This window comes from Hermetia illucens, chromosome 3, assembly GCF_905115235.1.
Source record: "Hermetia illucens chromosome 3, iHerIll2.2.curated.20191125, whole genome shotgun sequence".
Classification (NCBI taxonomy): domain Eukaryota; kingdom Metazoa; phylum Arthropoda; class Insecta; order Diptera; family Stratiomyidae; genus Hermetia; species Hermetia illucens.
In genome coordinates, this window is record NC_051851.1 from 70,484,245 (window position 1) to 70,500,388 (window position 16,144).

A 16,144-nucleotide genomic window follows, 5' to 3' on the forward strand; every position below is an offset into this window, starting at 1 on the left:
TATGGGTTGTGCGAAGTGGTTAGTGCCTAGATATTGTACATGATTATTTTCAAGCAACCTTGCCAAGTAGTTAGAAACTCTTATTCTAACTAAGGCGCTTTTTCTCCGTTAAAATCGACGACTATTGTTAACATGATAAAGTATTTCTTCTTTTTTTAGTTCGGATTGACTGTTCCAAGGCTTGGACCCAAACTTATTTTCCATATTTGCAGATATTATATCTAGTATTGCATATGCTTTGAGGAAGACACGTTGTCTGTCTGTCTCGCATTAAAACCGCAGTGAACACCTTTGAGCTTTGCTGTCCTGCACTAGGACGGTGAGCACTCTTATTTTTTCATTTCAGAATAAGGTACCTTCTGATGACTACCTCTTGCTTTGTTTTGTTCTGAGATAACATGGTTTAACCAGCAATGAAATTTTGAGCCTTTCTTAATATGAGATGGTGGTTAAGGTGGGAAAAAGGCATAGCCTTTGAGCATTTAGATCGTCGTGACCAGTTGTGCTTTGGATATGAGGTTAATCTGGTGCCAATTTTGCTTTCTAAACTGAATGTACAAGGATATTTCTTTTACTGAGGGAACAGTTGGTATTATTGGAGCAATGCTTTTAATTCGTCTTTGTATGAATATGGCTTAAATATTAGGAGTTCGCGACAGGGGAGTTATTGAAAAATGGTCATGCCGATGGAGTCGTACCCCAATGTCTCAGGGGGAAGCGGCATGGGAGCTGCTAAGCAATTGCAGATGTGTGTTAAGCGATAGAGGCCATCGTTGCACGCTAGTGAAATATTTTTGGATGTTATGGTTGATTTAGGTTTGAGGTGACAAGACCACCCTGACAAAAATAGATTTCTTTAATCAAGGTACGGTCCACTTTTGTTTCGGTTCCGGATTCGGTTTGCTTTTTGGATATTCCTTTCGAGGTCTTCCATGTTCGTATGATGTTATGGTCAGGAAGTATTCTGTCCATTCTGTGATGGTTGGGGTAGTATTTTCGGTAATCTCCTACCAGATATTGTTAAGGGAATAGATTGTGGTTTATTATAGGTAGCATATTGTTGCCTTTGTGCAATTCTTTTTGGAATCACATCCGGAGGTGAAGGTTTGTCTATTGTATGTCACTTAAGTTAGCAGATCAATTGGGAACTGCATAATCTGCAATAGATGTGGTAATTGTTTTTTTAGGTAGTATTTGCAGATGAATTGGACATGCTATCGAGTGGTAGGACAGATTGAACGTTCGTACGATAAAGCATTGCTGTTGGCCCAGGAGCAGATAAACATGATAATAAGCACTGAAAACGGGAGGAAGGAATGCACAAATATACCGGGTCTCTCATAAATTTAGCTGAATATGCCGCGGAGAGCAATGATTTCAGGAATGTATACCGCATCAAGAAAAAGCTTGCATGTGGGCGCAAATCTTTCGATGGTCCTGTGAAGGACGTCAACGGTTCTCATCCACGATGATGAACAACTTAAGAGGTTGAAAGAACAGCTTACCACGGTTCCTCTTCATCTGACGAAGTTCCTCCTCTTGTGGATGAAATGACTAGTCACTGCTAAATGCGGATACGAACTGTTCAGAAGAGAAATCGTTCCGGTCATCAATGCAGTTAATGTTAATGTTGATAGCCTTGACGGTCTCCCCGCAGAGTTATTTATCGTTGGGCTTGCAGTTACTTCTGAACTGTTGCTACTGCTGCTTGTACAGAAATCTTGGGAATCCAAGAGTTGAAGAAGGGGATGATCGTCAAGATCCGAAGAAAGGGAGGCCCGTTTTGAGTGAGACAATTGGAGGGGTATCTGTGTGGTCTTTGCCGTTGCAGAGACAATAGCTAAAATAATACTGGAACGCATTCAAAAAGAGCTGAAAAGCTTGGTTGACGGAGAGCAGGCTGGTTTACGCTCTGGATGCTCCTGCATTGACGATATCAACACCCTACGGATAATTTTGGAACAGTGCGTGGACTTTAGGTTCTTCTTCTTTTAGCTTTATCGATTTCGAGAAAACTTTTTATAGCATCAACGGGGATTGTGCTTGGACTGCTCTACGCAGGAGTGGTATTCCAGAGAAACTAATAGCTATTATCAGAGGGACATATGATGGCGCAAAATGTCATATGCAGCACCGAGACAAAATTTTGGACGATTTCCAGGTCCAAAGCGGAGTCCATTAGGGTTGCAACATGTCGCTGATATTATTTTTTCTTGTTATCGGTAACGTTCTATATGCTGCCTTGTACGTAGGACGTGGAGGAGTTCAATGGAGAACGATATTTCTCCTCAAACACCCCGGCTACGCTCATGACATCTGTTTTCTCTCCCCCGGGTGGGACCTTGGCAAAATGGTTCTGGATTTCAAAAGAGAGGCCAGTAGAGTTGGACTGAAAATAAACACTAACAAAACCAAGGTTCTCAGTCGGGCGGGTCAACGGATTCTCCTTATCTGCATTAATGGCTATAGCTTCAAAGGCGTCGATAAATTTGCATATCGGGGAAGCGTGGTTTCTGCGGACGGTAGCACCAGACTGGATGTTTCCCGCGCATTAACAGCGCTAGATCCGCTTTCGCTGCCCTATCTTGAATCTGAAAATGCAATTATATCTCACCAAGATCAAGTTGAAACTGCTCTGTGCGAGTGTTGTTCCTGTGTTGTTGTATGGGAGAAGCACATGGAAAGTGAACTCCGGCGCACAGATCGGCCACTCCTACGCACTGTGATCGAAAGTGATGGCAGTGGATAGGTCACACTTTAAGGAGGGGCGACAATTTTATTGGACTCCACTCTCCCAAGATGGCCAACGAGTGGGTCGCCCCAAGGGTACTTGGTGCAAAACAGTAGAAGAGAAGTGCGAGCGTCTTGGAGAAGTCGTGGGCAGAGTTGAATCGCATTTCAGGTAACGGCGAGCGATGATGCTGCTGTACCCTACTTATAACAGATGACGTGTTAAACACATTTGCTCTCTTTTTTTTTAAAATTGGGTGAATATGATAAGGGAGGGCCGATGTGATGAACCAGCTACAAGCAGTAATAGGTGCAGTTGTCCATTTTAAATTATCTCAGGTAAGAATATCTGATGGTGCGATTTCTAAGGACTGTGGATGAAACTGAGTGCGGAACAGTCACAATTCGATGTTTGTTTTGAAGTACAGTAGATTTTAGACAAAATAACGATTACGCATTTAGCCCATTTAAAATGTCGAGTGACATTGATCTAACATCTCCCATTAGCACAAGCTGCACACCTTAGATGCCCCCTGTGAGGAGTGGCCAGATCTCCCATCAGGCGCGACCCCAGCTGGCGGATTGGGGTATACCTATTGATGTGTAAATATGTGTTCATGCACTTTTCTTTTCTGACTGTGCATGGATTATTGTTTGCTCATTTCTGGTGCGCGGACCAAAATGGCTATGAGAAGGATACCCAGAACATTAAACCACCATGGAAGACGAGAGAAGTTGGAAACTTACGGTGCAGGGCTCGGAACCCCAGTACCGGCGGCTTTTGGGAGTGAGCAAGCGGGCTCCCGGTCGTCGCTATCCCTCGACCGCAGTGCCTCGGTGGTGGACAACTTGGCCACCTTGGCATATAATGCTACAAGTGATTTGGATCTGGAGAAGGAGGTATTCAAGCGAAGTACGACTTTACCGAGAACACCAATAACAAGACCAAACAAAGATGAACTAAAAGCAGCTTTTTGGACAACAAAAACCGTGACAACACCCAGCGCACATGTTCAAGATGCTCGACAGCAGGAGGTGCTCCAGGAACAAGGAAGAGACCCATTCAAAAGAAGTTCATCAACTTTGAGATCTCCACCAATGCCAAAGACGATGAAGGACAAAGTACAGGCAAGGTCAATAAACGCCAAAAGTGAAGGACCGTGTAAAAGGGGTAACCCTGCCGGAACTTATAGGGAACAGAGTCCCGATCTGGAGGAATTACCCTTCACCCAGCTTGGGGCAAAAATAGTTGAGCTGTCCGAGTTTATCAAGGACAAGCACAACGTGCACCAAGCCATAAGTAATATGGTGAGGGCTATTAGAGTGCTCTACATTAGATCACAGATGGAGAAAAAGAATAATAAGGACGCGCCGAACCCCGCTGTGCCAACAGTATCACAAGCGACCCAAGTGACGCCTAACCGTACTACCATCGAATTCCAGCGAAATAAGCGAGTACGTGAAAAAGAGGGGGATCCTGTAAATAATCAGCAGGCGCCTAAGAGAAAAAAAGGCGGACAGGACATCCTGAAAACCAACACCAACAGCTGAGAAGGAGGAAACCGTACAGCGAATCTAGGAAACTTGACCAGCGTTGCGAAGCCCAAAACGAACGAAAACGATGGATGGACTAAAGTTACCAACAAAAAAGCGGAACGAAAAGCAAAAGTGCGAACTCGTCCAGTTGTAATTGTTATCTCCAGTAAGGGCAATCTGTCCTACGCGGAGATGCTCAAAAAGGTCAAACCGGATCCCGACCTAAAAGATCTGAGTGGAAATGTAAACCGAATCCGAAGAACCCAGAAAGGGGATCTCATGTTCGAGCTGAAAAGATCCAGTGTGGGCAAAACTGATGACTTTCGCACTCAAGTGAAAAACTCACTTGGGGAGAATGCCGCAGTGCGTGCTCAAAAACATGAGATCTATATACAATGTAAGGATCTCGATGAAGTAACATCGAAAGAAGAAATTTGTACTGCTCTGAAGGAGCAATTTAAATTGAAAGAACTCACCGAGGAGTCAGTTGTGGGCTTGCGAAAAGCCTATGGTGGTACTCAAACGGCCACAACTCGAGTACCAGCGGAGGCAGCACAGATGTTGTTGGCTGCCGGAAGGGTTCGGATTGGATGGGTTTTCTGCCGTTTAAGGGAGCAAATTTCACTGAAGAGGTGCTTTAAATGCCTTATGTTTGGGCACTTCGCAAAGGCATGCACCAGCAGCATTGATCGATCCGATCGATGCAGAAGGTGTGGGGAGAAAGGCCATATTGCCAGAGAGTGCAATAGGGACCCCAAATGCCTATTGTGCGAAGTAAAAGAGGGAGAGGATAACCGGCATATTGCCGGAAGTGGTAAATGTCCGGAATTGAGGAAGGCGCTTACTGCAATGAGAAAATGAGGTTTATCCAAATAAACCTCAATCATTGCAGGGTCGCTCAGGATTTACTTGAGTAGGCCACGTTCGAATCTGAGATGGAAATCGCCATCATAAGCGAACCGTATAGGCACCGTCACGGTGGCATATGGGTCAAAGATTCGACTGGTGGAGCGGCGATATGGGCTTGCGGTCGACAGGCCATACAATTTACTGCAAGTCAGGAAGGCAGTGGCTTCGTGTGGGCGAAAATAAGTGGTGTATATGTAAACAGCTGCTACGCCCCACCAAGTTTGACACTGTCTGAATTCGAGCAAATGCTTGATAATCTTGTTCTCGATGCGAGGGGACGTAGTCGAAAGGTGATTGCTGGTGATTTCAATGCTTGGGCCCTAGAGTGGGGTAGTAGGGAATCAAATGTTAGGGGGCGCAGTTTATTGGAAGCTTTTGCGCAGATGGACATAGTTTTGGCCAACGAAGGTGCTGTAAACACCTTCCAGAAAGGGGGGTCAGGCTCGGTTGTAGACCTGACCTTTATCAGCCCTTCGCTGGCGCGTGGTATGTCCTGGTGCGTCAGTGAACGCTACACCCACAGCGATCACCAGGTAATCTTCTTTGAGACGTGTGTCGAGCCACAGGCCAAAGAGCTATCATGCCCGAAACCGAGAAAGATTTCAGGCTGGTCTGCAAAATCTTTGGATGAGAAGACCTTCAATCTTGGTGTGGTTAGATCAGCCTGATAAAGCAGGCACCTCTACGGAAAGAGCGGTCCATCTGGCTCAATGCATTGCCAAAGCATGTGACGCGTCCATGCCTAGAGGGTGTTCATTCCTCAGTAGAAGACCAAACTACTGGTGGAATGATGAACTGACTGGCCTTCGATCAGCCTGCCACCGAGCCAGAAGAGTGGCTCAGAGGACGGTAGGTAGAATCGAACAGGGACAAAAAGAGCTCGCCTATAAGGCAGCCCGCAAAAACCTCAAGCTCGCCATCCAGCGAAGCAAGAGGGAGTGCTTTAATGAGCTCTGCTCAGAAGCGAACATAAACCCGTGGGGGAATGCCTACAGAATCGTAATGGGACAATTCAGAGGCCGTTCATCTCCGCAGATCACGTGCCCCACCCTCTTGCTAAAAATCATCCAGGGGTTATTCCCCCAGCAAGAGGAGAGCACCGACATATTCCAACCACCTCTGAATGCAGCGGCAATTCCGCCAGTCACCAGAGACGAGCTGTTGGATATCTGCGCCGGGCCTGGACGGAGTACCGAATAAGGCCCTTAAGCTTGCCGTGAAATCCTGACCGGACATGTTCGCTGAGTTATTCAAAGCGTGCATGTCCGAGGGGATATTTCCAGTGGCATGGAAGCGACAGAAGTTGGTACTTCTGCCTAAACCAGGTAAACCTCCAGGTAAACCATCCTCATATCGACCCATATGTCTCCTGGACACGGTGGGGAAAATGCTAGAGCGGGTAATCTATAATAGGTTACTCCCGGTTGTTGAGAGCCAAGGCGGCCTTTCGGATCGGTAGTATGGGTTCCGTAAAGCCAGATCAACCATTGATGCCATCAAATTGGTTACTGGCTTGGCCGAAGATGCAATTCACGGAAAGGGTAGTACCAGCAAATATTGCGTGGTAGTAACCCTGGATGTGAAAAATGCATTCAATTCGGCCAATTGGAATCTAATACGGAAATCTTTAGCGAAGGTTGGTATTCCCGCCTATCTCGCTGCTATCGTCGATAGTTATTTAAAGGAGGCTCTGATATGACACCGATGACGGACCCCAGGAGTACGTTGTTTCCGCGGGTGTCCCGCAGGGCTCCGTATTGGGCCCGCTGCTGTGGAACATCATGTACAACGATGTATTTAATTTTCCCCTTCCGGGGGAGGCCACAGTGGTGGGTTACGCTGACGACATAGCGCAGGTTGTTGTCGCAAAGCATCTCGAAGATGCTGAGTTATACTCAAGTGAGGCAATCGGTGTTGTTAAAAGTTGGCTAAAGAGTTCTGGTCTGACACTTGCGGAGGAGGTCCTCATCACTAAGCGCCGGAAGAGAAATTACGCCTGTATTAGAATCGGGAATCATATCATCACTTCCAAGCCGACCATCAAATACTTGGGAGCGGTGATAGGCAGGAAGCTTAGCTATAAGCAACATGTGCGGTGTGTTTGCGACAAATCATCCACTGCAAGTATGGCCCTGGCGAGGATGATGCCGAATATTGGAGGGCCACGGCATACCTCTAGGTTGCTTATAGCCAGGGTGGTGACCTCGATCATGCTCTATGCAACCCCAGTTTGGAGGGAGGCGTTGTGGATGTCAGGGAACGCTACCAAACTGAGTTCAGTTTACAGGAGGACAGCCCTGAGCGTATGCTCTGCCTTCAGGACTGTCTCAGATGATGCAGCATTCGTCATCTCTGGAATGATGCCGATTGACATCTTGGCAGATGAGATGGCGAACATATACAATGCAAAGCCAACCTCTTCCTCATCGCGGACGAAGAAGACTGAAAGGGAGATATCCATAAATAGATGGCAAGGGCGGTGGGAACGCTCGGGAAAGGGCCGGTGGACGCACAGGCTCATTCCTGCCATCAAGGAGTGGTTGGAGAGACGACACGGTGAGATTAATTATAATCTAACCCAGTTTCTCACGGGGCACGGAGGATATCTCCAATACCTTCACAGGTTTAAATTGGAGACCTCACCCGATTGTCCAAATTGCAATGGAGTCCCAGAGGACCCAGAGCATGTATTCTTCCACTGTCCGAGATTTGTGGAAGAAAGGAAGAATCTAGAGGAGACTCTAGGGGAGGTGCTGGTACCAGAAAATCTGGTACCGAAAATGCTAGCACATCAAGAGAATTGGAATGCGGTAAACTCCATGATCGCATCTATCCAAAATAAACTGCGAAAAGCAGAGGAGAGGAGAAAAACGCGGTCACGTGCGCTGCGTATAGAAGAAAGGTGACAAAGCTAGAGTGGGCTGACTCCGCCCCGTGATGTGATACCTTATGGTGGTTCCGCGGGGCAGGGAGGGAGTCGGGGGTGGTCCAGACCAGTGTCTTTTTGAAGATTTCCACCTCCTCAAAAAAAAAAAAAAACACCCTAGATGCCGAACTTCAATAGACTATCTGTCAACGCAGATAGGGAGACCGTGATGACGCAGCAGATTAAAAATCTTTTCTTTGTTGACACTACTCTTATCACTTCTTTTGCTAACTAAGGTCTATGACTCGGTAAGAACAACTAGGTATCTAATTCAGGTATCTAATTCAGGTATCTGAATTAGACACCTAGTGGATACCGGGTATTGATGATAGTGTGTTTTCGAATTTCACATACGCTGATTAAATAACTGTTATTCGTTTCCTCTTCCGCTGCACTTCACGGATTTTGTCATGGCATTCGGTTTCTAACGCAAATTGATATGTAATTACTTTTGTTGAATGCACAATGTGAATTGTTTTGATATCTTATCTTCCCGTGAAGAAAATGCTTTCCATTCTTGGAGTTAAGTATATATGTTTCTCTTCCCTGTAGTATCTAGTTTGGTAACTACAATATCCTTAAAAACTCTATGACGTGGCTAAGCGTAAGTAATAAATTGGTTGGGAAACGACTTATATGAAGGTTGCTTTCAGAAAACTTTTTAGTATGATATGAATGCAATAACCTCTTAGACCGGAAGACTTAGGATTCGCCTTTTCTTGAATTAGATGTGACTAAACACCTTGGGTATAAGTGCCAACAAGTTACGCATATTAAAAGAAGAAATCAAAAAGCTTCTTTAACTTTTAAAAAATTGTTTAATTTACTCCATCCTCTAAATCTAACATCCATAAAAATTTTAGGAATGGCATGGCTAATTCTCCCGCAGACTTGGTCATATTCACTATACGGTGATGTAACCTTCCGACCCTGGCAGTTGGCACTAATTATGTATACATTTCCTGGACTACTTGGAGCTACTTTGATGATTTGGATGCCAGAAACACCCAAATTTCTGCTTTCTCAAAACAGGGAACGTGAAGCTTTCAAAATTGTCGAATGGATGTATGTGAAAAATACGGGAAGACCAGCACATACCTTCATTGTACAAAAACTTCAGCCGGAAGGAGACAAAGAATATTTGGAAAGTCTGAATCATAAGCAAGGATGCGGGGAGACAATGCTGTCAGTTTGGCATCAAATTGCCCCACTGCTACGAAGACCTCATATAGTAAATTTGTTAATGTGCTGTGTGATCCAATTTGGGATATTCTTCGCGTAAGTAGCTGTTTCGAATAATGACGATATTGTTTTTAGAGGAACACTGCAGATATTAACATATAATTTGATAATTTGAGCTCGTTCATGTAATTTTTGAATATTCTTGATTTTCATTTGAGTTTATTACGTCTTTACTTTCAAATGTGAATACTAAGAACAATTAGCAACCGCACATAGCACTCATATAGTTGTAAAATTCATTAATTTTACGTTGAATTTTCATAAAAAACGTTTGTTTTCATAAAATTAAATAATCGCGATAAGGCTAGAGTCAATTTCGTAAGCCATCCATATAAATAGTAGTTGTTTGAAGTTTCAATCTAATAAATATGGCTGCACTCGCATAATCGCATCGTCTATGCAGATCGAAAAAATGATTTGAAAAATGGTTCTTTTTACTCAGTTTAACTGGTATTTTTGCAGGTCTGCTGGACTGGGCTTATGGCTTCCTGAAATTTTAAATCGTTTCAATTCGATCACTGGAGATGTTTTCTTGACTGTCTGTGATGTTATTGATTTAACAGAAAGTGCTGCAATCAACGATAATTCGACAATTAAGTTGGTAAATATTATGTTTTGCGATCAATAAGTGCCCGTGTTTGAAGAAAGGTGGCATTGTTAAGAGAGATTAATGTTATGATTGACAAATCAACAGCCGTCCTGCTAAATTCAGGTTTTGCTTTGGTAGCCATTTGTATTAGACGAGTTTTCATATTTCGATATAATAGAAAATAGAAAAAAAAATCTTTATCGTTGATCACTGAGAGTGGGATATTAGTTATAGGAGTTTTAGCGTAGCTATTTCTGTGTTCGATGAGAAACGCATTTTTATTCGAGTTTACAGATGTAGCAGAATAGATGAGATGATAATAAAAAATAATCCTGCTTCAGTTTTAACAAGGGTACTTTTTGAACCTCCATTATGCCCCAGAAAGGAAACCAAAATTTGCTTATATAACATAATACTAGTATATTGCAGGCCGTTTGTAAATAATTATTTGAGTAAAACGATTTTTTTTACTATTCTCAAGGTTTGCGACGACAGCATAAATCCGAAAGTTTTTATGGACTCGATAATGTTAGGCGTATCCTATGTAATTGGATATGCAGTTCTAGCGATTATAATCAATCCGGTTGGAAGACAAATTATTTTACCGTCAGTTTTATTGGCATCAGGATTTTCTGGTGTGGCCCTAATATGGGTGGCTGAACCAACTGCAGTGGTTCTTTTATTTTGTGGTTTTCTTATGCTCTCTGGACTCTGTGTGTCTGTGGTGAATGGTGCTATAGTGGATTTAATTCCAACTCATATGAGGTAAGTAACAAGATTTTAAATGATTTTAAACTTAAAATAAGAAAACAACGTTCAAACTTTCAGTGTGCTATATGTATTGTAGTTTGGTTTGTAGTCTTGTGAACTTTTGTTTTCAATAAAAGGGCACAGAAAGTTATTTCTTATTCTGCATCATTATAAAAAATTGCTGTGTTCACGCTACTATCTTGCTTGAGAAAAATATAATTTGTTAAATATTTTCTAACTAGGCCAGAAAGAAGGAGGCAATCAGGGATATTGTTTTTCCAGTTTGTCATATTCTGTTTTGTAAGAAACTAAAAATTATCGTTACTCCTATTCCAAATGTCTTTCACCATTCTCCTTGTTTACCCAAAACAAAAACAATGCGACTTACATGCTTTGCGTCATCATGCCTAGGGTCGCATTGAGGGTGCAAGGCGACTAATTCTGTACGAAGTGAGGGACATTTGCAGAGAGAGAGTTGTATTTTTTCGTTTATTCACTTAGTCCATTTCTCACTGTATTTTGGTATTGTATGAGATCAATGTCCCTCGGTGACCCATTGGCAATGTAGTTATCGTCTTTTTAAGGGGGTCATCCCGTATGAAGGCCGTTTTTTGGCTTTTTTAGATTTTTTTTTGTGAAGAACTGGATAAAGATACAAATGCGAATTTTTCGCCATAGACTTATTAATATCTTGGGCGTACATAATAATTGCAGCCCGATTGCATAGTTCCTTATTGAAATACAGAGCAATTTATAGACCCATCTCCAAAAAAGGTGTTTTTCTGCTGCCACGCTAGAGGGCGCTGCGGCGAGTAAACGGCATTGTAACTTACAGACTTAACTACAGTCCGCAAACTAGGATTATTAAAAAACATTAAAAGCTACATTTTTGGGGTCATGTTAAACTTTTTATGAATTTTGGTGTTTTTTCACGGCTTCTTGAATGAATAAAAACAAGCTACCAAATGAATCGCAATTATCCTAGTTTGCGGACCGTGGAAATATGTTCTGAATAAGTCTTGAATATTTCAAAAAATTTCGTTGGATAGATTTTGGGCTATGGTGGCAGCCGATTTTCAACATGCAGTTTCGAGAAAAACGCATTTAAAATGAAGAATGCGATTTGTAGCCATAGAACCTTAACTGGCCATTAATCTGCTATACCTAATCCATAAACCTTAGGTTTCTTGAAGAAACATATGTACAGCCTTGGCTTCAATTCTTGTCTTTTTAGAGAAGTCATTCCAACCTCATTCGGACCGATAAATACTAGCTTTATTACGGCGATCGACATATATCTGGCATGTGACTTATCGCGTGTTTAACACTATAATTTCCGAACGACTCCGAATATCAAAAAATCACTTTGCCCATATTTTCTACACTATATCTAGATACAATTGATGCAAAAAAAAATCGATTTCGTGGATGTGACCCCCGGGATGACCCTCTTAAGGTTTTGTGTCAAACAATAACAACATTAAAATCAATACAATGTTTTACTGTCCGTCTATCCGTCTGTCTATGTGCCTGTCACACCTGATTTACTCCGAAACGGCTAAACCGATTGTCAAGAAATTTGTTGAGAACATGTGGTCTGTGTGTCCCCCCTTTCCATACAGCGATTAGCGCTATTTTCCGTTGAGTTTGAAGAGCTCCGCATACATCTGAAAGAGGGATGTATATACACAGAATATGGTCATGTGGGGTATCAAAGGGCTCGATTGTTATTTCTGATATCGGGTGAAACATAGGAAAGATAGGGCTCAAAATCCAATCGAAAGATTTGAAAAAAATCATAGTGAAACATCTACTCAAATAAAGTTAATAATAGTACATTACCATATTTTAGAAATTTACCTGAAAACCCATATAAGTTCATCCCAAAAGAACATCAGCATAGGCGATAATATAGGACATAATTCTGAAAAGTTTGAAGGCAATTCAACTATCATTAACAGTTATACAAGGTCAAAGTTTCGCATTTCAGGTAAATTTATTGCACGCTAAGAGTATATGACGTCATCATCATATAAAGTGAATTTATATAAACGGCGGGGTCCATGGGGACGTTTTAGTTTTCCTTTTTTCGCTGTTTTTAGTTATTTGCATATCAGTGTCAATTGCTCCAGGTAGACATGCGCGTGTATATGCATGTGCTAATAAAGATTGCGGGTAGTAATCAATATAGTGGACATGTGTGTAAAAGCAGCTCTCTCAGCCTGCAGCTATAAATCTCTCTAAGGTCCCCAAAGAATGGTTTACCTAGTGTAAGTAGCTTAACTCTAGCTAGAGCTGGGTAATCGCAGAAGAAGTGCAAAATCAACCAGTTTTATGCCAGCTAGGGTTTCGAACTTTTCCTTCATGGGTTCCAGGGTGATGTTTTCTTTGTAAGATGACAAAAATGTCGTCCAATTATCAAACTCGATCCTGCAGCTATTCTTCCGGATCTTGAATGTGAAAGTGAAAGTAGAAACTCTGTGGAATTATAAAGGCAGTTCGGTAGAGATGGACATAATCCTTTCACTTCTCCTGAGGAGATGTTCGTAACAGTATGTTCTGGTGGTTTTCCAGTCCAATGGATGCAAAATTGATCGATTGGTGAAGCACTCATTTCACCTTTTAAGCTGTTCACAATGTGGAATGGAGAGTTGTTCATTATCTTGAAAGGTAACGTCATTTACCGTGCCACGACTTACGATCCTATGCAATCTCCTTCAATATAGAGTAATTATTACGATAACTTCTGTTTTCCTGACCAAGATAAATTTCCTTTTTTGACCTATGCTATGGTATCAGAGCTACAACTCACTCATCGTTGATCATTGGGCATCTCAGCCAGTTATGTCTGTCTATTCGTCGGCAAATTTGCATAACCGATCAGCTTTTATGCCGTGTTTTTGACACGTGGCTGGTAAATTGATTAATAATAATAATCGTTGGCGCAACAATCCAAATCCGATCAGGGCCTTGAAGTGTATTAGAGCACTTCATTCAATACCGTAACGGTACACTACAGTACACTGTGGGAGGCAATGTGGTCAGCATTGCGGTTGGCCGAGATTATTACCCTGATTTGACTCAGCTCATTCACAGCTGAGTCAACTGGTATCCGACGTCGAATCACGATACAAATCCCACTGCCACCAGTGAGATTTGATTCGCGACCTTCCATATGATAACCTTGCGCTCTAACCACTCAGCAATTCGGACACATTAATACCAGAGATGAATAATACCAGAGATAAAGGTTCTCACTTTAATTTCGGTCCAGTTTCCTTTCAAGAAATCTTTGACAATTTTATTTTCTCCCAGAACTGATAGACTGACCAAACCTTCATAGGATTCTTCTCTCGAACGCGGCCAAGAGTTCGCAATTTTTCTTGCTAAGAACCCAAGTCTCCGAGGAATACATGAGGACTGGCAAGATCATCGTCTTGCACAGTAAGAGCTTTGACACTATGCTAAGACGTTTCGAGCGAAACAGTTTTTGTAAGGTGAAATAGGTTCTGTTGGCAGCCAAAAACCGTGCGTGGATTTCGTTGTCATATTTATTGGTTGTGTAAAAAGGGATTGCGTTTTCTTGCAACGACTGGCAGCTGAGAAAGTTTAGTGGCCTGGAAGAGTTTTAGAGACTTGAAAATAAGTCAAACTACTTTAATACTTTAGTTTCAGGGGAAAAGCCCTGAATGGTATCCGAGGAAAATTCTGTTTAATTAATGATGACCACGCTTCAAAAAAGAATGAGCCCCAAACCTACTTTAAGAAGTTCCATGCTGGGAATTTTGATATTAAAGATGTCACTCGGTTAGAACGCCCCATCGCGATTGATGACAACAGAACGTTAAGCCAATTTGAGACATTATAAATTAGTCAAAAAAATGTTCACCTGCGTCCCAATACACTTGAATATGGAAAAAAAACTGGAAGTTTGGATTTTTCATGGACTTGAAGAGGCTGATTTAACAGCGCGATAACAACTGTGATATGTTGTTGAGAAGTCAAGAAAATTAAACTTATCGTTCTTCGGTAATGTTTTTAATAGTGTTGTATTTGCTTTAGGAGGATGTCTAAATTAATGAAGAGATTAATGAACTCGTGAGTTCACATGAAGAACTCATTTCAGAACTGTACTGTTAAAAAGTTATTACCTTTTTGTAACCAACCCTGGAAGGCATTACTTATCTCGCTGGTTGTGATTATCATATAGCAAGCTACGTCATTAATTTAAAGGTTTAAGTGGTCCAAAATATTGACTTTCATTTTTCATATAAAGGAGAATCTAATACCCTTCAGTACATCTGATGATACTATGATGCCTTTGTTCCGGTAAATTGACAGGAGAAGCTCAGTTTTAATCTTCTCTAATTTGCTAAAGATAATTGGATTTCCGCCAAAGTTTCCATAATTGTGTCTCGTTTTATACTTTATTTTTTGTATTCATATTTGTATAGCGTGGGAATGAGATTCATTTCCAGTAAATTAAAAAAAAAACCCTTCCAGTTTTGTTTGAGAAAGTCTCTCCATTCATTCATTCAATGCGTGGAATGGATTTTACAGTTTTCGTACTACCACTAATATTCACGTTTTTCATTTTTACAAACATCACCTTTATGAGCTTCCGTAAGTTTATCTCTATAAACAAAAAAAAAAAATGCTAATCTTTACAGGGGTATGGCTGTTTGTGTACAATTATCAATGGGTCGGTTAGGCAGTATTGTTGGCAGTAATATTGTAGGATATTCAATTTACAAAGACTGCCTTCTCACATTCTCCTTCTATTCTGGGTTCCTCATCTGTAAGTTTTTGATAAATTTGTAGTAAATATATGCATACTCACATTCTTTTTCTCTCCTTTGCAGTTTGCGGCTTGCTAAGTATATTGCTGGCTAAAAAACCGAAGCCTCTTTAGCCTCTAATCAATTTGCTTAGTGTAAATGAATTTAGATTAAGCTAAATCTAGTTCAGTACTTTTAAGTTTTCGACAATTAAAAAGTTTGACATATTCTCATCGTTATTCATTTTCATAACAATACCACCTAGAATCCCTTCTGACAATCAGGTGAGAGTGAACACTGAAGCCATCCACAACATAGTCCTCCGCGACACCTATAAGAGGGAAATGGATGCCGCAATAACCGAAGTCAACAGAGGACCTGGAGATGAAGCATCAACAAATGATCTTCACAATCACCTGAAGAACGTTATCATGAATACGGCCACAAACATACTTGGCCCCAGCCGCAAAAGGAGTCTGAACGACTGGTTTGACGATGAATGTAAGCTATCAACGGAACGGAAGAATACCGCATACCGAGTAATGTTGCATTCTCAAAGAACGCGGGCACGCACAGAGACTTATCACGAACTCCGTCGAGCGGAGAAGCGACTTCACAGACGGAAAAAGGAAGCCTGGGAGAACCAACAAGTCTGTGAACTAGAAAAGTACAGAGAGCAACCGC

The 16,144-nt window shown here is 41.9% G+C and overlaps 1 protein-coding gene across 1 annotated transcript in view; it reads left to right on the plus strand.

Moving 5' to 3' along the window:
• LOC119651603 (synaptic vesicle glycoprotein 2B) overlaps positions 1 to 15,689 on the plus strand; it is a 36,896-nt gene extending 21,207 nt beyond the window's left edge. The window contains exons 5-9 of the mRNA XM_038055256.1: positions 8,965 to 9,379; positions 9,806 to 9,944; positions 10,414 to 10,697; positions 15,353 to 15,480; positions 15,545 to 15,689. Coding sequence (XP_037911184.1) covers positions 8,965 to 9,379; positions 9,806 to 9,944; positions 10,414 to 10,697; positions 15,353 to 15,480; positions 15,545 to 15,594 — 1,016 coding nt within the window. The 3' untranslated portion in view covers positions 15,595 to 15,689. The remainder of the gene's footprint in view (positions 1 to 8,964; positions 9,380 to 9,805; positions 9,945 to 10,413; positions 10,698 to 15,352; positions 15,481 to 15,544) is intronic.
• Positions 15,690 to 16,144: the final 455 nt, after the last annotated feature.